The 26,966-nt window shown below is 46.8% G+C and overlaps 1 protein-coding gene across 1 annotated transcript in view; it reads right to left on the bottom strand.

The window, feature by feature from the left end:
* BMPR1A (bone morphogenetic protein receptor type 1A) overlaps nt 1-26,966 on the bottom strand; it is a 69,863-nt gene that overhangs the window by 38,851 nt on the left and 4,046 nt on the right. The window contains exons 2-3 of the mRNA XM_026653678.1: nt 7,049-7,211; nt 823-925 (exon numbers count right to left, since the gene is read on the bottom strand). Coding sequence (XP_026509463.1) covers nt 823-925; nt 7,049-7,211 — 266 coding nt within the window. The remainder of the gene's footprint in view (nt 1-822; nt 926-7,048; nt 7,212-26,966) is intronic.

Genomic DNA, 26,966 nt, shown 5'->3' with positions numbered 1-26,966 from the left:
GAGTGGGGTGACCAACCTGTGGCGCCAGAGCCACATGCGGCTCTTCAGAAGTTAATATGCGGCTCCTTGTATAGGCACTGACTCCGGGGCTGGAGCTAAAGACGCCAAATTTCCAATGTGCTGGGAGGAACTCACTGCTCAACTCCTGGCTCTGCACAGGCCCTGCCCCCACTCCACCCCTTCCCGCCCCCTCCCCTGAGCCTGCCGTGCCCTCGCTCCTCCCCCTCTCCCCGCCAAGCCTCCATGCCACGAAACAGCTGATCGGGAGGTGCAGAGAGGGAGGGGGAGGCGCTGATTGGCAGGGCTGCCGGTGGGCGGGAGGCACTGGGAGTAAGGGGGGGGGGGAGAGAAGAGCTGATGGGGGGGCTGCTGACATATTACTGTGGCTCTTTGGCAATATACATTGGTAAATTCTGGCTCCTTCACAGGCTCAGGTTGGCCACCCTGGAAATAAAGGCTCCCAAAGATACTAGTCACCTTTGAAAATATTGGCCCACAGACTGTTTCCTTTTTCAACCCTGTAGACAAAACAAAATTTTCAGCTCAGCCCTCTTCTCTTCTGCCCCCTTTGAATGTGTGTTTCATGTACTTACTTTGCTGCCAATCCTGAAACAGACAGGATGTGTGTGTGCAGTCAACTGCAGGACTGGGGTCTTGATTTGTCAACAGCATAGCATCATCCACCATAGTAAAGGGCAATATGCAAAGTCCCTACTGTAATGGTTGTGCTCTGCATAGATTTAACTGCTCACAGCTACCCTGCATAATCTCCATCATGTTCCCTTTATGGACAATTTTAAAAATAAATGAACTTGTTTGTACCTTGCACTGAAAATCTGAACCTTCATACTTCATGCAACCTGAAGCAAGGATGGGTTCTCCATGTTCATCTTCTTCAACAATGGCAAAGCAATGCCCGTTAGTTCTGGAAAAACACATCATTCCAGTTCACCAATTGCTGTGCAAAGTTAACTGGCAATCAACCTATTTATGAAAATTAGTATGTGCACCCTACAATGTTTCTTGTCCTAATATAAACTGATCACCAGAGTGTGGGTGAGACTAAAGGAAATGAGGTACACAGAGTTGTTGTTTTTTTGTCTGAACTAAAATCAGAGGATACCAATATGAAGACACTGGTCAAGATACATATTTTTTCAATATAAACCTCAAGTTTAGAAGCTAGTAAAAGGCTCCTAACCTTCACACATGAGGCAAAAAGGTCCCAGGTCAGCATTTCCCATTGGGTAAACATGTCGTTGAGAACTGAATTGTCAATCTCCCAATTCATGATTCACAGAAAAATGTCTGCTCCGGCAGTCCATTAGGGAGTTTTGCAGCCTTGGTAAATATGCTGCTTCTACCTCTCATTGAGGTGGAGTATTGAAGTCGATGGGAGAGCGCTCTCCCATTGACTTAGTGCATCTTTACCAGACCCGCTAAATCAGCGCTGCTGCATCAATGGCAGCGGCACCGATTTAGCACAGTAGTTAAGACAAGCCCCAGAATCTCCTTGAGAGTGGTACCTGCAAAGGAACCAGAAGGTGGTTTGTGGGTAGGAGTTACCAGAAACTCAATCTGCTAGCTGCCATGAATATTCTCTAATACATATTTATCTGTAATTAGCGTCCTCCAGTTTTTGGCAAATTAAATATGGTGGCCTCCAAATATCAGATGAGAGGAATGACGTGACATCAGTAAAGAAACATGGGTTTCGACAGTCCTGTCAAAAGAAAAACTCTTTGCCTGGAGTTAACAGTACAGTGTGGCAGTAGATGTTGCAGAGGCTAGGTTCCTGGTTCTATAAGCCTTCTGTCTCTTGCTTGCGGACTCCTGAGGACATTGGTGGTAAAAATGTTGAGGAGGAATGTAATGGGGTATACAAACCACACACTGGGCAAAAGGGGTTAAGGCACTGCTCTGGGCACAGCTACATCTGTCAGAAATGCTCCAACTGGAAAAGGAGTTAAAAGGCAGAGGAGCAGCTTATTTGGTAGCAGACCAGGGAAGACAGCAGACCAGGGAAGACAGCAGACCTGCAACCTGCAGCTCCAGCAGAGAAGAGCTGAGGGAAAGGCAGAATCTCTCCCCTGCCAAAAGGTTCCTCCCTGAGGGAAGGGAGGACCTGCTACAAAGAATCTGAGAGGGAAGGTTTTTCCCTCTCCCTCTCATATGGCCTCTGAGTTTTGTTAATTCCCCCTTGGACTACCCCCTAGCAAGGGAAAGCCCTAGGACTGATCAGGCCCAGGAGGGTGAGCCATACCACAGGAGGATGCAGTTGCTGCCCAGGAGAGGAAGAGAGCTACCACGCTACACACAACCACCAGAAGGTGCCTTGTGGTGAGAGGACACCCTTCACACCGCCTTAGCCCAGACAGCGACTTTGGGACAATCTCAGGTGGTAATAGGAAGTGGCCCACGGAGAGCAGCCTCTGGCTCTCATACCACTGACAGATCTCAAAGGGCCTTGAACAGAAGCCCAGTGAAGTGGAGAGCCTGGACTCCCCTACCAAGAACACCCCTGAAAGTCACAGGCCTAAGCTCTGACCACTAGGTAATGCTACCCTACCAACCAGTAACAATGGTTGCATCTCAAGGCAAGCAGGTGGGATGGTCAGGTCCTTCCACCAACTGGATGACTCTAGGATCCACTGGGGAACAGAGAGTAATCTGCCTAGCCCATGCTTGCTTGGTTTGTAAACCGTTCAAAGCCATCCCTTTGACCTTGGCGATGTGATCTGGCATCTTGCACTACAAAGATTCAAGCTGATATCCACCCCAGCAATTGAAGACAATCTCTTACTGTTATTTGGGGACTGCCCTGAATCTTTGAAATGAAATTCACTAGTATGGGAAATCTGCCATAAGGGAGATATGCTCTGCCTGTCACTGCACATAGAGGAGCTCCTATGAAGTCTAGACTCTGTAGTGGAGTCAAAGCAGACTTTTCGAGGTTGATTTGAAGGTCCCGACTCTGAAACAGAACACGTTATCTTTAATGATGCCTACACTTCCTGATATGATGTACCCTGATCAACCACTCATCGAGGTATGGGAAAATGATTATAACCAAACAATGTAGCAACTACTGCCAGAATCTTTGAGAATATCCTTAGGGCTGGAGATGGGCCAAAAGAGAGCATCCTGTATTGGTCAAGAAACCTCTTGTGTGAAGGGTGAAGAGTGACATGAAAATATGCATCTTGTAAGTCAAGAGTTGCAAACCAGTCTCCTAACTCTAACGAGAGAATTATTGCTGCAAGGGTCACCATCCTGAATTTCTGCTATTTTACATATCTGTTTAGAAACCTGAAGTCTAAAATTGACCTTTAGCCTCCATTCTTTTTGGGAATCAGGAAGTACTTTGAATAGAATCCCCTTTCCCTGTGCTGTACAGGAACTAAATCCATTGCTCGTAAATGTAGAAGTGAGGCCATCTCTTGCACCAGCTATTGATTGTGAGAGGGGTCCATGAAGAGGGACAGAGAGGGGGAAAGGGTAGGAGGGATAGATTTGAAATGGATAGTGTAACCAGATGTTATGGTTTCCAAAACCCATTTGTCAGATGTTATATTCTCCCATTCAGCCTGAAAATGGGAGAGGTGGCATCTGAAAGGAGAGAGAATGGTAAGATATTGTAGCTGTAAAACCTTGTTGACTGGATGGTTGATACTCTTGACCAAGCCAGAAAAACTATCGCTTGGAGGATGTGGATGGCTGATTAAATGTAGCTGAAGGAGGAATTTTTTTTTTTTGTATCTTGGTCTCTTAGACCAGGGTTCAGATGGTCCATGATACACTGATACGGGATTGGGTATGTGCTTCATGCCATCTGAGATCTACTAAATCCCCTCTTATTTACAGGGGTATAAATCCCTAGGGATTGCAGTGTGGCTCTTGAGTTCAAGCGTGGAGAGATCTATCAGTCTAGTCTGCAGAGAGCTTGCAACCATCAAAATGGAGGTCTTCTACGGTTCTCTGAACCTCTCTTGGGAAGCCCGACAGCTCCAGCGAAGAAGCTGTTCTAATGACCATGGCAGTGCAAAGAGACTATGCTGCAGTATCCGAAGCGTCCAAGGAGGCCCAGAGCAATGTCTTTGCCAGGAGTTAACCATCTTGTGCAATGGCCTTAAACTGGTCAAGATATTCCTCTGATGGGTGCTCAATTAAGGAATAAAATTTGTTGCAATTTAAATAGTCGTATTGGGCCATGAGTGCATGATGGTTTACTATGCTGAACTGAAGCATAGGATTTGAGACCAAAAATTGAGCCTCTTGTGGTCCTTACTGTACAGGGTGGACTTTGAGTTATGTTATCTGCCTCACCAATTTATTTACCTACAAAGACCCAAATTCAGGGTTATCTGTCCATGTAGAAGCTGATAAAAATCACTAACATAACGCATAAATGGGAGCTCTATGCATAGCACTGCTATATGACCTGGCTTTTAAGCAGCACAGGGAATATAACTCCCTCAACACAGGTTTCAACAGGCAGAAAAAAACATCTGTTAACTTTTTAAAAGTACTTGCAATTTAAGTGTATCTACTGAATTAATAGCCTTGGATCTCAAAAGTTTATGCTTTAACAAAAAGACAATTCACATTTAAATTTTACAGATATGCTTGTGCACAGTGGGGATAGAAGGTAGAATCTGTGTATTTTTGAGTATTTTACCATAAACATACTGCTCAAATAGAATGCATAAGTGCTGTTAAATTCTCCAGTAGTAGCAATAGTATATGATAATAGTTCCATATGCACTGGTTATAGACCAGTGAAGGAAAAATGCTGCAAGGATTATATTAAAAACCAACACCAGAGGGCGATAAAAAGCAACAAAATTTCTGATAGTATAAAGGAATTTAAAACCAAAATCATAATCCTTACCTCTAGTTTAGTGTCTTCTAAATTTAAAAAAGTTATAAAACTGAAAGTTGTGTATCATTTGTTCCAAAGATATGAAATTCCCTCAGAGATCTAGATAAACTGTTTCAGATACAAGAGGCTGTAGCTATAAGGACATTTCCCCTATTATTTATATCTTAATACATTTAATAACGCAGTGATGACTAATAATACTTTGCAGCTTCTGTGGAAGGCCCTCAAGGAATTTTACAAACAATGATTTTAACATCACAATTCCTATACAATACAGATGAGGATTATTCTTTCAATTTTAGAAATAAGGAGAGTGAGTCTCAGAGAAGCTAGATGACTTGCCCAATGGGACAAAGAAAGGCTGTGGAAGAGTAAAAAAAATATTACCTAGATTCTCTTGATCATCATATTCCTGGCTGGATTCTTAGTATATGGTGACTTTCTAAAATATGGGAAGCCTGTGACACATTTATAAAAATGGGTATATGCACATTTTAATATCTGTATCAAAATGAAGGGGCAAACTGTATAAAAAAGTAATAATATAAAAATATACATTGTTATGTATCTCTGAAGTGTAATGTAAAATTATTCCAAAATTCCAACTGTATCAAAATGAAGGGGACTATCAAGGGAAAAGGGAGTGAGAGAAGGACCTCAAATGGAGGGGAGGGATAGCTCAGTGGTTTGAGCATTGGCCTGCTAAACCCAGGGTTGTGAGTTCAATCCTTAAGGGGGCCACTTGGGGATCTGGGGAAAAATCAGTATTTGGTCCTGCTAGTGAAAGCAGGGGGCTGGACTTGATGACCTTTCAAGGTCCCTTCCAGTTCTAGAAGATGGGATATCTCCAAATGTCTCTGTTGGTTGGGGAGAGGGTGTTAAGGAGAAGAAACACAGATGGCATAAGGAAGACTGAAATAAAGGACAAGAAAAGAAAGATGGGAAACTGCAAAACAATTTTTAAATCATTACTCAAAACCACCACAAAAACCTAAGTAAGTTCAAGCTACAATTCCATCTTGGGGCTCTGGTGACATGAACAACTACTTAAGCTTTGCTCTTGTGGCTTATCACCACCAGACTTCTTCAGTGCATATAGAGATATATTTTAATAGCTGGGGGGAGCACTGGGCTGATTCTCCAGGCGATTATGCCACTGTGTATATAAACAGAGCAAAGTGAACTTAGGCTGGCTGGAAATAGCTGGTGGAGAATTCTTCCTCTACACAGCTCTACACTAGCAGAAAGCTGGAGAAGGCAGCACTGTCACTTTGTGCCAGACTCCCCACTCAGCATTAGTGGATGGAGGGAACATGGTTTGGTGGTAGGACATGGGTAAGACGAGGAGGGGAGCAACACCTCTGTTACAGCCACTTCCTTCACTGTCATGCCAGTAGTGCGAATTAGGGCTGTTGCTGTTCAGCCTAACTTGCATAAAGGCCAAGTGAACGTGAAAAAAGGAACTACAGCCTGAGATCTGCCAACATCACTTTATTCGACAAGAATCACAGCCATTATTACCAAACATTAACATTCAATATTTATACTTTATATTCTGTTTACTAAAACATTTTCTTCAATTCACCAGATGTGTAATTAATGCAAAAAACTATCTTAATGGAACTTAAACCTATTGAAGTTAAAAGGCTATCTCTGTTCTTCCTCACAAACTCTTCTAGACCTTTGATTCAGCGGTTCTCTTTGGGATTTTTCTCGTTCCAATCTATCCTTATTACTGCTACTGATGCATATGTAATACGAAAAAACTTGAATTTAGTGATTACATAACGGGGTAATATGACATTTTGAGCACTAGTTGTATCAATATACAAGAAAATTTACATGAAACATTACCGAGAGATTTACATTTTGGCCATGTATTACCTATTGTAGCTTCAACTGGATAAGTTTTTTATAATTTTGCCCTAAAGACAGTGTTGTTGGGACAAAAGGACTGGTTGTTACCACTCCCTAAATAGTTCCACTTCTGTGATGGGAGAAATCATGAATGCACACACTATCCTGAGAGCAGTTTTGTATCCCTTTAGGGAAAATTCTATAGAAACAAGTAAATCTAATCAAATAGCTTGACAAAGCTCTAACGATAACATTAGAGAGAGAGAACCAAACTTTCCCAAACTTCTATATCTTGTGCACACTACTTACATGCATGTGTTATTAATAGCATCATCCGGACAATGTCCTGAACAGTAGCACTGTAGAAAAGGTAAGGTGTCCTCTGGAGCCAATGTTACTCCATTTGCCTGTTTCTTCTGGTCAGGATTTGTCTTCATTCCTGTGCCATGGAGCATGCTGTCTAGATTTTGCCCTGTGTAAAAACATAAAAAGATTTTTTCCATATATGCTCTTCTTTTGCAACTAGATGAAGATATTCATCTACAGTGAAATGCAAAGTACTAGCAAATGGTAATACAAATTGGTTTGAGGATTATACAGTACACAGACGAAAGAAAATTTATTTTAATAGGAATTGTGGGTTAGCTCCATATTTCTGAGATAAACTAGTTATTAGTGGAATTCTGAAACATTCTGATCAACCAGCAGATCTCTTATTTATGGTGTGTACATTTTGTGCCATTTACAATCAATGTAAACAGAAGAAGGATACCTTTCACTTGTAAAAACTCAGGTGCAATGGAAGAGTGAAAATATATGAATTCTCTTTCTAAGCAAGCCCTTTTCATTCACATATGTTTTTAGAACCAACGTACTGGCGGCTTGAGAACCACACCAAGACAATTGCTTTGTGGGGGAGCTAAAGGTACTTAACCTGTAAGTTTTTCTTCTCTTTAGTCATTTCACTGGATTTCCACACTTGCGTCTTTATTTTCCAACTGAGAACTCTGCAAGACTAAAATAATCTTTGTTCTCAATCAACTGAAATGCAACTTGCACATCCACAATGCTTAAATATATTGTCAGTGAGCCTAAGTAATGCTCCAAGTAGTCCTCAACTTCTCTGGGCTAAAAAATGACTGAACAATAGTTTTTCCAGGCTCAGGTCACTGGAGTGCCAGTGAGAGTGGAGGTGGTGGCATAAACAGATCGAGCTGACCTCCCACCATCGTGGAGCTACCAGGTCCATTCCCCTAGCAGCTACCTCAGCAGGCATACCTCTTGTACTTCACTGGTTGACAGACTCTCTCTGCTTCCCCTCCACTTCCTGCCCACACCTATGCTACCCAAATTAACGTCCCCATTAGGAAATATCCCTATTCATACAAAGGGGCCAATGTGATCCTTAAATGTATAAACAGGGGATTCTTGAGTAGGAGTAAAGAGGATCTATTACCCCTTTACTTGGTAGTGGTGTGACTGCTACTGGAATACTGTGCTCCGTTCTGGTGCCCACAAATCAAGAAGGACGTTGATAAAATTGGAGAGGCTTCAGAGAAGAGCCAAGAGAATGATTAAAGGATTGAAAAATATTCTTTAGAGCGAAAGACTCAAGGAGCTCAATCTATTTAGTTTAACAAAGAGAAGGCTAAAGGGTAATTGGATCATAGTCTATACCAGAGGGGGCAGGAGGGGTGCGGCGGGGGCTCAGGGCAGGGAGTGCAGGAGATGTGCAGGGTGCGAAAGAGGGCTCAGGGCAGGGAGTTGGGGTGTGGGGTGTAGGGGGGTGGGGGGTATGGCAGGGGGTTGGGATGCAGGGGGGGGCAGGGGGCTCAGGGGGGGGGGTGGGGGGGTGGGGTGCAGGAGGGCTTCGGGCTCTGGCCCGGAGCCACTTACCTAAAGCGGCTCCAGGGTGGCAGCGGCGCACACGGGGGCCAGGGCAGGCTGCCTGACTGCCCTGGCCCCGGCCCTGCGCCGCTCCGTGAAGCAATTGGAACCATGTCCCTGCGGCCCCTGGAGGAGGGGGGACGCAGGGCTCTGTGCGCTGCTTGCCGCTCCTCCAGGTACCTCCCCCGAAGCTCCCATTGGCCACGGTTCCCCGTTCCCGGCCAATGGGAGCTGCAGGGGGGCGGTGCCTGGAAACCAGGGCAACACACGGAGCCCTCTGCTCTCCCCCCGGCCGCAGGGACGTGATGCCAGCCGCTTCAGGGAGCGGCGCAGGGCTCGAGGGGGGCAATCCCGTGGGTGTAGTTTGCCCACCCCTGGCCTGGAGGTAGGCCGGGGGGCGCGCGGGCCGCAGGAAATAGCCCCGCGGGCCGCATGCGGCCCGTGGGCCGCATGTTTGAGACCCCTACTCTATATCTATCTATCTGGGGAACAAATTTGATAACAGGCTCTTCAATCTAGCAGACAAAGATATAACAAGGTCCAAAGTGTAATTAACCAAAGGGTTGGGGAGGATTCTCCATCACTGGCAATTTTAAAATCAAAATTAGATGGTTTTATCAAAGTTATGCTGTTGTTCAAACAGGAATTAAATTCAGGAAAGTTCTACACCCTGTGTTCTACAGGAGATAAGACTAGATGATCACAGTGGTTCTGTCTGGCTTTATAATCTATGAATCTCTCACCCTCTACTAATGTCCATGGCTCACATGTCCTCAGAGGGTGAACTGAGGTTTGCAGACATCACGTCCTGATCCAGTGAATCTTGCACTTTTGCCGTGGAAGTTTGCAACAGTCTTGTGTTGGAAGCTTAGGATGCTGGAAAGGGAGTCCAGCATATATGACTGTGACTGAATCCACCCCCCTGTACTCACACCCTACACAACACTACAATAATCTTTGAACAGCATGTGCTTTGTCAGGTATCATTTGAAAGCTAATACATTGCTGGTCAAAAATATCGTGGTGAAATGTAGGTAGCAACATTATATGTAAATCATGACTGAAGTGTGTTTACCAGACAAGTCTGGGGAGTAGGTAAACCTGTTTCTCAAAGAACAAGCTGACGCCTCTGCTCAGGTGTCATCAAAGCTGATGTGCAATCACCTGTCAAGTAGCCATTCTTATACAAAGAACTGGGGAAGGAACAGATTGAGCTGCATTTTAGCAAACAGCAGCATGGAACCTCTCACCACCAGACTCCTGGTCTCTGACCTCCCAGTGGGAATGAACTTTATCTAGGGGTAACCATCAGGAAAATGTATTTCAAAGATGGACTGAACTATAAAAGTGAGGGGCAAAAACACTCCAAGGTATCTCTCCCTATCCATCTCTCTCTTTTACCTAAGATGACAAAAGCCACAGCCTTTGGACTTTGGGGGCAGATCCTGGCCTGAGAATTTGGTCAGCAATGTTACTGGGAACATGTTAAAGGACTTCATCTTGAACCAATTCTAGTTTCTTAAGTTTTAGTACTAGGAAACATTTTATCTTTATTTCTCTTGTAACCATTTCTGATTTTAATACCTTTTGGAGTGTGTTGGGGTCACCCTGCAAGTGGTAACCAGGGTTGGTGGAAACCAGAATGTGACTGGAGTGTGCTGGGCACGCTGCAATATACACAGATATTCACGGTATGACCCGCATGCTGCCTGGCTGTTTGTGAGGGGTCCAGGTTAGGAGTTACAGCAGCAAAGCAAGGTTGCAAGACAAGGGTGACACCCCCCCCTCACTGGTCTGGATTGCGCCCTGGAATGTCATAATGGCATCTTTAGAAAAATCCAGTTACAACTCAGTGGACAGAAATATGTCTTCTCAAAAAGCAGTATGACTTTTACTAAACTGTACACATTTATTTTGTCTTCAAATGTCAGTCCTGAACAGAAAAGTCCGTTAAAAGGGCCTATTTCACAGATTGATATGATTCCCTGTCAAATCCACCAAGACCTAACTTTATAGTAATAAGGACATCGTTCTAACATTATATTTCATCCTCTTAAAACAGTATGCTAGATTAGTCCTTATACTTTACACAGCCACATGCGAGATGAAATACTTGTGAAACTTGATCTCATTTCTCTCATCACACAGACTTGCAGACTTCACCACCAGATTAGTATAGCATACTGAGTGTATTTTCCAGCTGCAACTATTTACTTTCAAGTAAGTAAAGAAACTGTGTTTAGTTCAGACCTTACTAATAAAAAACAAACCCCGAAAACAATGGCAAAAAGTTACAGCAAAACTTCCCATGTCTTACATTATAATATTAATATTCAACTAGTCTCACCAATGTTCTTATGTTAGAAATATTTCAAATAAACACATGACTAAGAAAGGTGCTTGTAAATATAAATGAAAGTTATGCTCAAGGCTCAGTGTGCTATGCAGCATGTTAGACTTAAGTGTGCACCAGGTACCATGATTTATGTGGCAAGTATCCTGAATTTATTCAGCACTGACACCTCCAATCTTTTTCCCTTCTATTTAACTCTGCTGTAGTTCCCTTCTTAACAAGTCTGAAACGTCATTTCAGTACCAGATTGCTGCTGATATAATGAATGTGGAAACAAAGTACTTAAGAGACACTACATAACTCTGATCGATTTAGTGAACAGACTATGTAGCTCCTCCTTTCAGTCTTCATTGAAAGAGGAAATCTCAGTAGAGGTGTTTTCTTGTTGCCTTTTATGTCTCTAGCTAGTTTAATCTTGTTTTGTGTCTTGGCCTTTCTAATTTTGTCCCTACATGCTTGTGGTTGTTTAGGTCAAGTTACAAAGGATGAATATAGTTTCCACTTTTTGTAGGACTCTTTTTTGAGTTTCAGATCATTGAAGATCTACTGGTTAAGCCAGCGTGGTCTCTTGCCATACTTCCTACCTTCCCTACGCACTGGAATAGTTTGCTCTTGTGCACTTAATAATGTCTCTTTGAAAAACTGCCAACTCTCTTGAACCTTTTTGTCATCTTAGACTTGGTCCCCATGGGATCTTGCCTACCAACTCCCTGAGTTTGCTAAAGTCTGCCTTCTTGAAATCCATTACCTTTATTGTGCAGTTTTCCATCTTACCATTCCTTATAATCATAAAATCTATCGTTTCATGATCACTTTCACCCAAGCTGCCTTCCACTTTCAAATTCTCAACCAGTTCCTCCCTATTTGTCAAAATCAAATTAGAAGAGCCTCTGCCCAGTTGCTTTCCCCACCTTCTGAAATTAAAAAAAATATGCACCAATATATTCCAAGAACTTGTTGGATAATCTGTGTCCTGCTGTATTATTTTCCCAACAGACATCTGGGTAGTTGAAGTCCCCATCAACACCAAGTCCTGTTGTCACACACTGTACCATATGATAAATTTTGTACAAGATATGCCTTGTGAGGTATCATTTGAAAACCTGGGTGGATAAAATCCAAGTTTTTAAAAAAAAAAATCATTGATTTTTTTAAATTTAAATTGGATTTTTTTGATAAAATGCTTTTTGAGGAAAAAACCTATCTAACGATAGTTTTAATTAAGATACATTATAGCTCAAAGATATCTCATCATGGAATAGGGATTATAAATTCTAATTCTATAGTATGAGACAATATATCCATGTAATGTTTAAGAAAAGTTTTGTAGATGAGTTCCAATAGTTCATGGATTAGGGACCCAATCTTATGGAGTTCCAGGGGCTTCTGTATAGATTATTTAGGTTAAACTTTCTATCTACCGATGGGACTCAGTGCTCAGTCTAGAAGAGATCAGAGATGCTTAGTTTTTCAGTTCTCAAACTGTGGATTTATGTCTCCAGAGATAACATGCTTGTTAACAGCAAAACTGTTATATATAATATATAATATAATATAAATACTGTATAGAGGTGAGAAATAACAGACCTCAACCCTATTGTCCCTCTGCAAATTCGTGTACACAGAGTCAATGTCTTACCTCTCTCTAAAAGTGCAAAGTTTCAAAAAGTTCAATGAATAGAAGATTGTTGGGGGCGGAATAGATCTAAAATATTTCATTTAACTATTTTAGTTAAAAACAATTTTAACAAAAACAAACTGATTTTAAAAAACTTGAATGTCTAACTAAATTCAGAAATTCATATGCTTGTTTTGTTAAAATATTTTATGTTTGCTGCTGAAGAAAAAAAATTCAGAATACATAACGCTGTTGTTTTAGTTAAATAAAACCATTTAAATGTCTGTCTGGTGATGTTCTCCTCCTAATACAGCATGGCAAGACAATCCTCCAAATATTAATGATTAACCTGCTGAATTGGAGATAGTTCACCTCCCAATGACTTCATAAATATCTGCTTCAATTACCTTTGGTAAATGAAATAACCAATCATTCATTTTCTGATACAGCAGTAAAACTAACCTGAAAAGTTTTCAAAATAAATCACTTTAAAAATGTATACTGTGTACCTTCTGAAAATGAAACCTACATCTATCTCTGAGTTGTGAAGAATATGTATTAAGGTTATAACAACCAACAAGAATGCCCTTTTATGTAGAAATCCATGATTAAATCGAGTCTTTCTGACTAGTGATTTAAATCAAACCCAACCTGCGTCCGTCTATAATCAACACAGTTCTGCCACATGTAAGTGGGTTGAAGCTGCTGCGCAGTCAGTTTTCCTCCCATAAAGGCATTACTACAAGAAGTGCTGGAGTAATGAAGAAGCTCTGTGAAACGGGGTTCTTTCACTCTCCGCTACCAAGTTGGAAATGACTGGAATGATCAGATGGCAGCATTTATACCATGTGGACACTTTGAGTACTACACTAGAGGTTCTCAAACTAGGGCCGCCGCTTGTTCAGGGAAAGCCCCGGGTGGGCCAGGTCAGACCGGTTTGTTTACCTGTGGCGTCCGCAGGTTCGGCCGATCACGGCTCCCACTGGCTGCGGTTCGCCGCTCCAGGCCAATGGGGGCTGCAGGAAGGGCGGCCAGCAAGTCCCTCAGCCCGCGCCGCTTCCTGCAGCCCCTATTGGCCCGGAGCTGCGAACTGCGGCCAGTGGGAGCCGCGATCAGCCAAACCTGCGGATGCGGCAGGTAAACAAACCGGCCCGCCCCGCCAGGGGATTTCCCTGAACAAGCGGCAGTCCTAGTTTGAGAACCACTGTACTACACCACAATAGGGAACCTTGCTTCTGCCCTATCCTGCTATCGCAGCCTTAGGGGACAACATTCTTTAACAGCTGTGAGGAATGTTGTCAGGTAAGACCCAGAACTGAGAATCTGGGAAGACTATCTTTAAAGCAATTTGTAACCCCACCCCAAACCTTCCAGAGAAATTTTACTATGGGAAAAATGTATCATGCAAAATGAGAAGTGGAATAGTTTGATTTTGGTGAAGTTAGGGGGTGGAGAAGAAAAATGAGTTGTAAATCAGGCTTAGAAAAGAAACTGAGCTTCAGTTTTAATAGCTACTATGGACGGTCTAGGAGACCTCCAAAATACTCCTTTAAAGGTACACCTGTTTGCAAAGAGTTGCTTACCAATGACTTTTTAAAAAGGCATGTTTAGTGTAACAGTTCATACAAAACAACTTCATTACATATTTATGATTTCATAAAGTTCATAATTCAGCATGAGTTGCCATTTACTTATTTTGCTGTCTATAGAGATATGGGAAGTTCAAAGCTTGGCTGTACGCATCCTAATTGAGAGAGAAAATATCACAGTTTAGTAATATGTATTCTGGGACCTGGGCTTTGGGAAGTATGCAAACGTGAACTTTCTGGCAAGGAAGAAGGATTCACCTAACAAGAGAGTGGTCTGGCACAGAAATAACTATTTCTGATCGTCAGGAACTTTAGCATCAAATATATGTCTTTGAAAGGAATCAATGACACCATACTAAAGACCTGCTACACAGTTGTGTCTGATCTAATTACAAGACAGAAAAAATTGACAAGGCAAGATGTTGTGTAGAGGGAAACTCGACACAAAATGCCTAAGAAACTTTCAGGATACCCTTTACTCCTGATAGTCAAAGAAGAAGCAGCAGGAACTGTGTCAGCACATCAGTCTTAAATTATGGTTTTATAAAAGATTCAAGCTTACACAGTTTAAACAGCTGGTTTGGCCAAATCATCTTTATTTCAGAACAGTATATCCACATAGGGAGTTATACCAGTATAACTATGGTAGAATCATTATTCTGATATAGCTATGCTGGTCAATTGTAGACAAACGCTTAGAATCTAATAATCTAACTACTAAGAATAAAAAGGATCCCTTTCTTGTTGTTTTTAATTTTTTCTCTCCTGTTGCTCTGAACAGGAATAATACTCTGGGAAAACCTTCCTGCAGTTTCACAGGCAAGTTCCTACTGGCTGGCTGGGTCAGCCTTCAGAGATGTGGCCAAACCCTGCCCACCTTGATTGACAGGTTTGGTTTCTGCCTCCAAAGAACTGCAAGAAGTAGTAAGACCCATTGTAATGGGTCTGTGGACCTTCCCTGCGAACAACAGCTAGACTGATTTTTTTATGAAGTTACTTTCATTTAAAGATTATTTTTGTATGTGCTTTTCAGACTCTGAAAAGCATTTGCTACAACAAAACTGAAATCTACCAGTTTTCTACCTAATAACAAGGTTGAGGACAGCAATGATTTAACATACACCGTTATGTGGATTTTGCTTTAGAATATTTTAGGTAACGTGCATATATGTCAGCACTTTCCCTTTCAAAAACATCTTCAGCTTCTTGGAGTGTAAAGAAAGTGTCTTAATCACTTCACTGCTTTCTCAAGCCTGACAAATTTAGAATAACATCCCCCTTCCAGTGACATCTCGTGTACCAAGCATGTGATCTCTGAAGACATTCATATGGATAGCTGCCCTGTTCTTTTGGAGCAAGGATCAGCAGATAAGAGTTAAACTGTAAACTTATTTCTTAAATTTTGTTTTAAAATTTAAATAGCCAAACTTAATTTTTAATAGGCGAATAAAAAGAGAATGATGTTCTTCTGTGCAAAATTTCAGCAGAGGGCACATTTTTATAAACATAGGAGAATGAATGACAAAATACTACAGCACCTTTTCTAAAATCTTCAGTCCCTGCACTGTGAAATTATGGAACTAGGGTTCCATTTCTTTGGTAATAAAGTTGTTCTAATTAAGCCATATAGGAAATAGTTAATGTTCAAAAAAGGATGCCTGTCTTTAACAATCACATCAACAACTTCCTCTTTGGGGTTTCCATGCTTTAAACAGCACTGTAAGCTGAAATCTGCAGTGGTCAAAAGACACTCTCTCCCCAAGAACCCATGGGTTTATTTTTATAGTGGCAACTCCTGGATTCCTTAGTCTAGTCAGACTAGTAAGGAGTCATGAATGGGAACAAGGTGCACAGGTAGAGGACACCTTGTAACTGAATTCTGAAAGGGAGGAAGAAAATGAGTACTCCTCTAATGGTGGGACTAACCTATCTAGAATTCTAGAGCGAACCTGAGTCTCCTCTACCACTGGAGCTGAAGAGATGACCTGTCACCATAGCAGTACTGGTAGATAGTGTTGAGCAGGGCTGGCCTTAGGGCCGGGCAAACTGGGCCCACGCCTAAGGCGCCGCCAAAAGGGGCTCGGGGCTTCCCCTTGCTGGCTGTGGCGGGACTTCACTTGGCCGCAGCGTGGACTCCTCTCTGGCTCCTCTCCAGCGCTGGGTCCGCAGGCTTCTCCCTGATCCCGCCCTACTGGCCCCTCCCCTCTGCCCACTCACTCCTCAGCCAGCTGGCTGAGGGCTCCGGCTCAACCCCCCACCCCTCCCAGGAGCCCAGTCCATCACTGGCGGCGCAGCAGCCCGACCCAACCACCGCCTGGAGAGGAGCTTAGTCCCTCTGACCCTCCCTGCCTGCACCACTCAGTCTCTGGCAGGGGCAGGGCCCCGCAGGGCCAGGCCAGGGCCAGGAGAGAAACTTTCTCTCCATGTGATGTGACATGTGAGTGAGCTGGGGGGAGCCCGTGGGGCCAGGCAGGAGGTGAGGGGGGAGCCGGCAAGGTTGGGAACAGAGTGGGGGGAAGGAGGGAGGATACCCAGAGAAGCTGGGAAGGCGGGGGAGCCGGGCTGGGCATTGAAGTCTGAATGCAGGGGGGGACAGGCGTGGAAGGGAAGGATAGAAACAGTGAGATTTCTTGCTTTATTTCTCTTTGTGCTGTTTAGCACTGGTGAATTGGTGCCTTTTTTTATAGGTAATGTGCATATATGTCAGCACTTTCCCTTTTAAAAACATCTTCAGCTTCTTGAAGTGTAAAGAAAGTGTCTTAATTACTTCACTGTTTTCTCAAGGCTGACAAATTTAGAATAACATCCCCCTTCCAGTGACATCTCGTGGCACCTCTTTACTTTTCAGGATTAGAGAGACATGCTATTTTAGGGAGAATGAAAGGCCATTTGGAAGGTGATGGCCCAGAGTGGTGGCAGGTAAGGGCCTGGATGAGGGCTGGACTCAGCTACTGGTATCAGCTATTTCTTTTTTGTCATTCAAATGGATTTTGGGTCATGGCTGACATTCCAGCCATCATGTAAAACGCTCCCCTGTGGCCTTCTGACATGCACACAGAGGTATCTCACCCCCAAGTCCCTATCCTAGGAGGGGAGGGGAAAGGAGGGGGAAGGCTGCAGGGTCAGTCCCACCTCCATGCAACCAGTGGCCTATACTTGCCACTGCCATGCTGGAGCCGCCACATTTATTTATTGACAAATAAAAAATGCAGAATTTTAAAATATTGTGCACAGAATTTTTATTTTTTTGGTGCAGAATTCCCTCAGGAATATGGGGTGCTGGGGAGCTGTGAGAAGGGCACAGGGCAGTGGGGGAGGGTCTGTGAGTGGGAGGGCGCTGGCCATAGAGATCTGCTGTGGAGCTCTCTGGGAGAGGGGCCACTGGGCATGGGTGTTCCTGGGCATAAGGTGGTGGGGGGCACTGGGCAGGGGGGCGGTGAGGCAGGGCACACTGGCAGAGCAGGCCTGGGTTCAGGGCATGGGTGGGAGGGAAGTGCAGGGGTTGGGGTAAAGGCGGCACTGTGCAGAGGTGAGGGGCAAAGGGGGCACAATGCAGGGGTTAGTGGCAAAGGGGGCGCAGGACAGGGGTGCAGGGGTTGGGGAGCCCATAGGTGCCAGGGGAAATACCATGCCCACGGGGGTCGGGGCGTCAAAACACAAGTTTGCCCAGGGCATCATTTTCCGTAAGGCCGGCCTTGGTACTGAGGTATGGGGCACTCCAACAGCTGAGGAGAGTAACCGTGACTCAGGCTGCAAAGATACCATAAGATCACTCAGTACCAAAAATAACTTTGGCACAGAGTAAGTTGGTGCTGGGAGTATCTCCACTGTAGGGTTTGTCACTGGAGCCATAGAGGTCAGGGTCATCAGAACTGGGTCACAGGTGTAATGTAGACCACCTCTGCCTGAGATGGTTATGTGTGTATCTGGTGACCAGATTTTGAGCTGTGTCTGCATGGCAAATTTGGGCCATTAAATGCCTTTTGGCTGAGTAAAGTGAGATGTAGACATCATTTTACTGTCCAGGGGTCCTGAGGAGGGTGATCTAGACCTGTGCTTACTATGGGAATGTTGTTCCTTCCTACTCCTTTCAGGTGACTAGGTGGAAGACTCAGTGCTCCTGCATGCTGAGACTCAACTTTGAGCTTCCAGGCTCTTCAAAGGAACCAAAACCTACATTGACAAAGGCTTGCAGAGCAACTGAGGAAGCCAGTTCAGACCAAGAAGGATCTTTTTTCTCTGGCTCTGAAGAGGCTTCTATTGAGCATTCCAAGATAAAGAGTTAAAGAGGGGTCTCTTGCCTTCTGTGTTCTCTTGGAGAAGGAGCAACAAATTGAGCATCTTTCAGGGACGTGTCCCTGTCCTAGGCACAAAAAGGCACTTATGAATGTCTGTAAAGCAGAAAGCTGCATCACAGGAAGAGCAAATTTTGAACCCCAGGGACTCGGTTTGAATCATAGCAGCTAAACCTAGGTAACAAGGAAGTTCCTACTGTGACGGGTTTCCCTCAGGGCTGCCACCTGGAACTGGGTTACCACTGAGCCCCCAATCCACCAGCCTGGGCTTCCTCTCACACAGTACTGCTGTGACAAGCTACAAAGCCCTCCAGCCTGCACTTTCACCAGCATTCATACAGGTAGGGGCACACCCAGCTGCAGTTACAAGCATGCTCTCTGACCAGCCCCTGCATGGGAAGGTTACTCCCAGCTCCTCAGCACGCATCCCCTCTGGAATATAAAGCCAGCTTGCACAGGAAACTGTACAGCATAAACTCATAAAATTTGCCCCTCCCTCAATGTGGAGAGGAATATGCAACAACCTCCTTTTGCCCCTGAGTTATGATTCCCACACACTTCCCTCCAACTCACTTGTTTAGATAAAGCAAAAACAAGTTTATTAACTACAAAAGACAGATTTTAAGTGATTGTAAAGGATAGCAAACAGATTAAAGCAGATTACGTAGCAAATAAACAAAAATGCAAATGAAGTTTAGTATACTAAATAGATTGAATATGAATAGCAGATTCATAGCAGAAGAATAACAGAGACTTGGTAGGATAACTCACATGACTGGAGTACCGTCATGGATGGATATACAGGTCTGTCTCATCTTACGCTGGGTTACGTTCCACAGTCAGCGCGTCAAGCGAAAACCACGTATAGTCAAAATTACATTGAATGTAATGGCGGGCGGAATCGCCCGCACTACAGGAACAGTATTTAAATTGTAATTTTTCTCTCTCTTTTTTTTTTTTTTTTGCCGACCGTGTAAAGCTGAATTTGCGCATGTTAAATGCGCGTAAGATGCGACAGACCTGTAAACTGTTCAGGAAGGACAGGCAGGGCAGAATAGGTAGGGGAGTTGCATTGTAGGTAAGAGAGCAGTATGACTGCTCAGAGCTCCAGTATGAAACTGCAGAAAAACCAGAGAGTCTCTGGATTAAGTTTAGAAGTGTGAGCAACAAGGGTGATGTCATGGTGGGAGTCTGCTAAAGACCACCAGACCAGAGGGATGAGGTGGACGAGGCTTTCTTCCAGCAACTAAGAGAAGTTACTAGATCACAGGTCCTGGTTCTCATGGGGGATTCCAATCACCCTGATATCTGCTGGTAGAGCAATACAGCGGTGCACAGACAATCCAGGAAGTTTTTGGAAAGTGTAGGGGACAATTTCCTGGTGCAAGTGCTGGAGGAACCAACTAGGGGCAGAGCTTTTCTTGACCTGCTGCTCACAAACAGGGAAGAATTAGTAGGGGAAACAAAAGAGGATGGGAACCTGGGAGGCAGTGACCATGAGATGGTTGAGTTCAGGATCCTGACACAAGGAAGAAAGGAGAGCATCAGAATACAGACCCTGGACTTCAGAAAAGCAGACTTTGACTCCCTCAGGGAACTGATGGGCAGGATCTCCTGGGAGAATAACATGAGGGGGAAAGGAGTCCAGGAGAGCTGGCTGTATTTTAAAGAATCCTTTTTGAAGTTGCAGGAACAAACCATCCCAATGTGTAGAAAGAATAGTAAATATGGGAGGTGACCAGCTTGGCTTAACAGTGAAATCCTTGCTGATCTTAAACACAAAAAAGAAGCTTACAAGAAGTGGAAGATTGGACAAATGACCAGGAAGGAGTATAAAAATATTGCTCAGGCATGCAGGAGTGAAATCAGGAAGGCCAAATCACACTTGGAGTTGCAGCTAGCAAGAGATGTTAAGAGTAACAAGAAGGGTTTCTTCAGGTATGTTAGCAACAAGAAGAAAGTCAAGGAAAGTGTGGGCCCCTTACTGAATGAGGGAGGCAACCTAGTGATAGAGGATGTGGAAAAAGCGAAGGTACTTAATGCTTTTTTTGCCTCTGTCTTCATGACCAAGGTCAGCTCCCAGACTGCTGCACTGGGCAGCACAGCATGGGGAGGAGGTCATCAGCCCTTTGTGGAGAAAGAAGTGGTTGAGGACTATTTAGAAAAGCTGGATGAGCACAAGTCCATGGGGCCGGATGCGCTGCATCCGAGGGTGCTAAAGGAGTTGGCGGATGTGACTGCAGAGCCATTGGCCATTATCTTTGAAAACTCACGGCGATCAGGGGAGGTCCGGATGACTGGAAAAAGGCTAATGTAGTGCCCATCTTTAAAAAAGGGAAGAAGGAGGATCCAGGGAACTACAGGCCAGTCAGCCTCACCTCAGTCCCTGGAAAAATCATGGAGCACGTCTCAAGGAATCAATTCTGAAGCACTTTGAGGAGAGGAAAGTGATCAGTAACAGTCAGCATGGATTCACCACGGGCAAGTCATGCCTGACTAGCCTAATTGCCTTCTATGATGAGGTAACTGGCTCTGTGGATGAGGGGAAAGCAGTGGACGTGTTATTAGCAAAGCTTTTGATATGGTCTCCCACAGTATTCTTGCCAGCAAGTTAAAGAAGTATGGGCTGGATGAATGGACTATAAGGTGGATAGAAAGCTGGCTAGATCGTCAGGCTCAACTGGTAGTGATCAATGGCTCCATGTCTAGTTGGCAGCCGGTATCAAGTGGAGTGCCCCAAGGGTCGGTTTTGTTCAATATCTTCATTAATGATCTAGAGGATGGCATGGACTGCAACCTCAGCAAGTTTGCAGATGACACTAAACTGGGAGGAGTGGTAGATACGCTGGAGGGTAGGGATAGGATACAGAGGGACCTAGACAAATTAGAGGATTAGGCCAAAAAAATCTGATGAGCTTCAACAAGGACAAGTGCAGAGTCCTGCACTTAGGACGGAAGAATCCCACGCACTGCTACAGACTAGGGACCGAATGGCTAGGCAGCAGTTCCTCAGAAAAGGACCATGGGGTTACAGTGGATGAGAAACTGGATCTGAGTCAACAGTGTGCCCTTGTCGGCAAGAAGGCTAACGGCATTTTGGGCTGTATAAGTAGGGGCATTGCCAGCAGATTGAGGGACATGATCATTCCCCTCTATTTGACATTGGTGAGACCTCATCTGGAGTACTGACAGGTTTCAGAGTAGCAGCCGTGTTAGTCTGTATCCGCAAAAAGAACAGGAGTACTGTGTCCAGTTTTGGGCCCCACACTACAAGGAGGATGTAGAAAAATTGGAAAGAGTCCAGCGGAGGGCAACAAAAATGATTAGGGGCTGGAGCACATGACTTATGAGGAGCGGCTGAGGGAACTGGGATTGTTTAGTCTGCAGAAGAGAAGAACGAGGGGGAATTTGATAGTTGCTTTCAACTACCTGAAAGGGGGTTCCAAAGACGATGGATCTAGACTGTTCTCAGTGGTACCAGATGACAGAACAAGGAATAATGGTCTCAAGTTGCAGTGGGGGAGGTTTAGGTTGGATATTAGGAAAAACGTTTTCACTAGGACGGTGGTGAAGCACTGGAATGGGTTACCTAGGGAGGTGGTGGAATCTCCTTCCTTAGAGGTTTTTAAGGTCAGGCTTGACAAAGTCCTGGCTGGGATGATTTAGTTGGGGATTGGTCCTGCTTTGAGCAGGGGGTTGGATTAGATGACCTCCTGAGGTCCCTTCCAACCCTGATATAAGACGGTTACTCACCGTTGTAACTGTTGTTCTTCGAGATGTGTTGCTCATATCCATTCCAGTTAGGTGTGTGCGCGCCGCGTGCACGATCGTCGGAAGATTTTTACCCTAGCAACACCCGGTGGGTCGGCTGTGGAGCCCCCTAGAGTGGCGCCGTTATGGCGCTGGATATATACCCCAGCCGACCCAGAGCCCCCTCAGTTCCTTCTTGCCGGCTACTCCGACAGTGGGGAAGGGGGGCGGGTTTGGAATGGATATGAGCAACACATCTCGAAGAACAACAGTTACAACGGTGAGTAACCGTCTTTTCTTCTTCGAGTGCTTGCTCATATCCATTCCAGTTAGGTGACTCCCAAGCCCCACCTAGGTGGCGGGGTCGGAGTGAGACATTGCTGTGTGCAGAACCGCTGACCCGAAAGCAGCATCGTCTCTGGATTGTTGCACCAGCGCATAGTGAGTAGCAAATGTGTGGACCGATGACCACACTGCAGCTCTACAAATGTCCTGGATCGGTACTTGAGCCAGGAAGGCAGTCGAGGAGGCCTGGGCCCTCGTGGAATTAGCAGTGAGGTGTGGCTTTGGTACACCGGCCAGGTCGTAGCAAGCACGAATGCAGGACGTAATCCAAGAGGACAGGCACTGTGAAGAGACCGGTGATCCTTTCATCCGGTCGGCCACCGCAACGAAGAGTTGCGTCGTTTTCCTAAATGGCTTTGTCCGGTCAATATAGAAAGCCAGGGCCCTGCGAACGTCCAAAGAATGTAAACGCTGGTCTTGACGAGTAGCGTGCGGTTTCGGATGGAAGACCGGGAGAAATATATCTTGGTTTACATGGAAAGGTGATACCACCTTCGGAAGAAAGGCAGGATGGGGGCGAAGCTGCACCTTGTCCTTGTGGAACACCGTATAAGGGGGCTCGGATATCAGCGCCCTGAGTTCCGAGACGCGTCGTGCTGAGGTGATGGCTACGAGGAAGGCTGTCTTCCAGGATAAGTACAGGAGTGAGCAGGTCGCCAATGGTTCAAACGGAGGCCCTGTGAGCCTGGAGAGGACGAGGTTGAGGTTCCACGTCGGAACCGGTTGTCGTTGCTGTGGGTACAGCCGGTCTAAGCCCTTGAGGAATCTAACGACCATCGGGTTAGAGAAGACCGAGGACGTGAGTTCTCCTGGGTGGAAAGCGGAAATAGCGGCGAGGTGAACCTTGATTGAGGATGTCGCCAAGCCTTGCTGTCTTAGGGACAGGAGGTACTCCAGTATCAAGGGGATAGGAGCCTGCGAGGGAGACGTAGCTCGTTGCTCACACCAACAGGAGAACCTCTTCCACTTGGCTAAATAAGTGGTCCGCGTAGAGGGCTTTCTACTTCCCAGCAGGACCTGTTGGACAGCCTGTGAACACTGCCGCTCTGAGCGACTCAACCATGAAGCATCCACGCCGTGAGGTGGAGGGACTGCAGGTCGGGGTGATACAGCCGGCCGTGGTCCTGAGAGATGAGATCCGGACTCAAGGGGAGCGTGATTGGTCTCTGTACTGACAGTTCCAGCAGTGTGGTGTACCAGTGTTGTCTCGGCCAAGCGGGAGCGACTAGAATTACTCGTGCATGGTCCCTGCGGATCTTGAGCAGCACCCTGTGGACCAGCGGGAATGGAGGAAAGGCGTAGAACAGATGGTCTTTCCATGCCATGAGGAAGGCGTCTGACCGAGAGCCCGGGGCTCGCCCGTGTAGGGAGCAGAATGCCTGGCACTTCCTGTTGGCCCGAGATGCGAACAGGTCGATCTGGGGAAACCCCCACCTTTGGAAGACGGAATAGATGATGTCCGGGCGAATCGACCACTCGTGCGTCTGGAAGGACCTGCTGAGACGGTCCGCCAGCGTATTCTGGACTCCAGGCAGGAATGACGCCGTGAGATGAATCGAGTGGGCGATGCAGAAGTCCCACAGGCGAATGGCCTCTTGGCATAGGGGAGATGAGCGAGCTCCGCCTTGCTTGTTGATGTAAAACATGGCCGTGGTGTTGTCGGTGAGAATCAGCACGCAACGGCCCTGTAGGAAGTTGAGGAAAGCCTGACAAGCCAGGTGCACCGCCATCAGCTCTCAGACGTTGATGTGCAGGGCTAGTTGGGACGCGGACCACAGGCCTTGGGTATGGTGCTCCCCCAGGTGAGCGCCCCAGCCTAGAGATGAAGCGTCCGTAACTAGGTGGAGGGAGGGCTGTGGGGCGTGAAAGGGCACTCCTGCACAGACCGCTGCGCGATCCGTCCACCAGGCGAGAGAGGCCAAGACCGAGGCCGGAACCGTGGCCACCATGTTCAGGTCGTCTCGATGAGGACGGTAGACCGATGACACCCAAGCCTGCAGTGGGCGAAGTCGCAGTCTGGCGTGCCTGGTTACGTATGTACACGAGGCCATGTGGCCCAAAAGGACAAGGCATGTTCTTATGGTGGTAATTGGAAAGGCCCTGAGACCTTGAATGACGCTCGAGATGGTATGGAATCGGCTGTCTGGCAGTATGGCTCGGGCACGTCTGGAGTCCAGGATTGCTCCAATGAACTCTATCCTCTGAGTTGGTACTAGAGTGGACTTCTCTCTGTTGAGTAGAATGCCCAGCTCGTGGAAAGTGCTTGTCACTATGCGGACATGAGCCTGCACTTGGTCCCTGGTGCGGCCGCGTACCAGCCAGTCGTCCAAGTACGGGAACAGCTGTATCCCTTGTCGATGAAGGAAGGCCGCGACGACTGCCAGGCACTTGGTGAACACCCTGGGAGCCGAGGACAAGCCGAAGGGAAGGACTGCGAATTGGTAGTGCACCCTGTTTACCACAAATCGCAGGAAACGTCTGTGGGGCGGATAAATTGCTATGTGGAAATAAGCGTCCTTCATGTCGAGGGCGGCGAACCAGTCTCCAGGATCCAGTGAAGGGATGATGGTCCCCAATGACACCATGCGGAACTTCAACTTTACTATGAATTTGTTGAGTCCGCGCAAGTCTAAGATGGGCCGTAGACCCCCTTTTGACTTGGGTATCAGGAAGTAGTGGGAGTAAAACCCCCTGCCCCTTAGCTCCGATGGAACCTCCTCTATGGCCCCCATAGCGAGGAGCCCAAAAACCTCCTGTGTAAGGAGTTGCTCGTGAGAAGGGTCCCTGAAGAGGGACGGGGAGGGGGAGTGGGAGGGGGGGGGCGAGGAAAATTGGAGGGCGTATCCCCTCTCCACCGTGCGAAGGACCCAACGGTCCGAGGTTATACGGGACCAAGCACGGTGGAAGCGGGAGAGGCGATCCCGGAAGGGGGGAGTTGGATCCTGGGTACCGGTCGTGGTGCCGTCCTCGACCGCACCTTCAAAAGGTTTGCCTAGGCCCTGAAGGTGGTCTAGGCTGGCCCTGGTTCTGACCGGGTTGAGGGCCGGTCGACCTCCGCCTACCACCTCGACCCCGCCTCCTAGCAAAGTCCTGTCTTGGACGAGGCGGGGGAGGGTAGAACCGCTGAGGCTGGGGCCTGAAGGGTCTGTGCTGCGGCCCTGGGACATGCATCCCCAGGGAGCGCATCATTGTCCGAGAGTCTTTAAGATTTTGGAGCCTCGAGTCTGTTTTCTCCGAAAAGAGGCCCTGGCCCTCGAACGGTAGATCCTGCAGGGTCTGCTGCAGTTCAGGTGGCAAGCCTGACACCTGGAGCCAGGAGATTCGGCGCATTGCTATCCCCGATGCCAGGGTCCTAGCGGCCGAGTCCGCTATATCAAGGGACGCCTGCAGAGAGGTGCATGCCACCCGCTTGCCCTCCTCTACCAAGGCCCCAAACTCTTCCCTCGATTCCTGGGGAACCAGCTCTCTAAATTTCCCCATCGAGGACCACATATTAAATCCATAGCGGCTCAGGAGCGCCTGCTGGTTCGCTGCCCGCAGTTGCAGTCCGCCAGCCGAATAGACCTTGCGTCCGAACAAATCGAAGCGCTTAGCGTCCTTCGATTTGGGCGCAGCGGCCTGCTGGCCATGGCGCTCCCGTGCATTGACTGATGAAACCACCAGTGAGCACGGTTGGGGGTGAGTGTACAAGTACTCATGTTCCTTGGAGGGCACAAAGTACTTCCTCTCAACCCCTCTGGCCGTGGGCGGAATAGAGGCCGGGGTCTGCCAGATGGTGGTGGCGTTCGCCTGGATCGTGCGGATCAGCGGTAATGCCACCCTGGATGGAGCATCCGCTGAAATGATCTGCACGATGGGATCGTGGAGCTCCGCAATCTCCTCCACCTGGAGGTCCATATTGCGAGCCATGCGGCGCAGCAGGTCCTGGTGGGCCCGAAGGTCTATGGGAGGCGGCCCAATGGCGGATGTGCCCGCTACGGCCTCATCAGGCGAGGACGAGGAGGATGCCCCCGGTGGCAAGGGGTCCAAGGGTTGGTCCTGCTCCAGGTGTTCCTGGAGTTGGGCATCGCCTGCCCCCAGGTCCAGGGCCTCTGCTGGTGCGGGCGCTGGCGCCTCCACGTCCCTTGGAGGAGGGCGGGAGATGGTGGACTCTGGGGCCCTAGGCTCCGAACGGCCCGAGTGGGAGGCAGATAGCGGAGCTCCTTGTGCCTGATGGTAGGCCCAAGGAGTCCAGAAGGACCAATGCGCAGGCCCTTGCATAGGGTCGTCGGTCTCCTGCAGGTGGCCGGCCTCCACTGCCTCAGATGATCGCGACGCCGATCTCGACGGCCACGGCGGTGCCGAACCCGACGCCGTCGGTACCGGATGGTACGGTGCCGATCGGTGCCGG

This window comes from Terrapene carolina, unplaced genomic scaffold, assembly GCF_002925995.2.
Source record: "Terrapene carolina triunguis isolate 2854851 unplaced genomic scaffold, T_m_triunguis-2.0 Scaffold146, whole genome shotgun sequence".
Taxonomy (NCBI): domain Eukaryota; kingdom Metazoa; phylum Chordata; order Testudines; family Emydidae; genus Terrapene; species Terrapene triunguis.
This window is presented reverse-complemented; position numbering and strand designations above follow the sequence as displayed.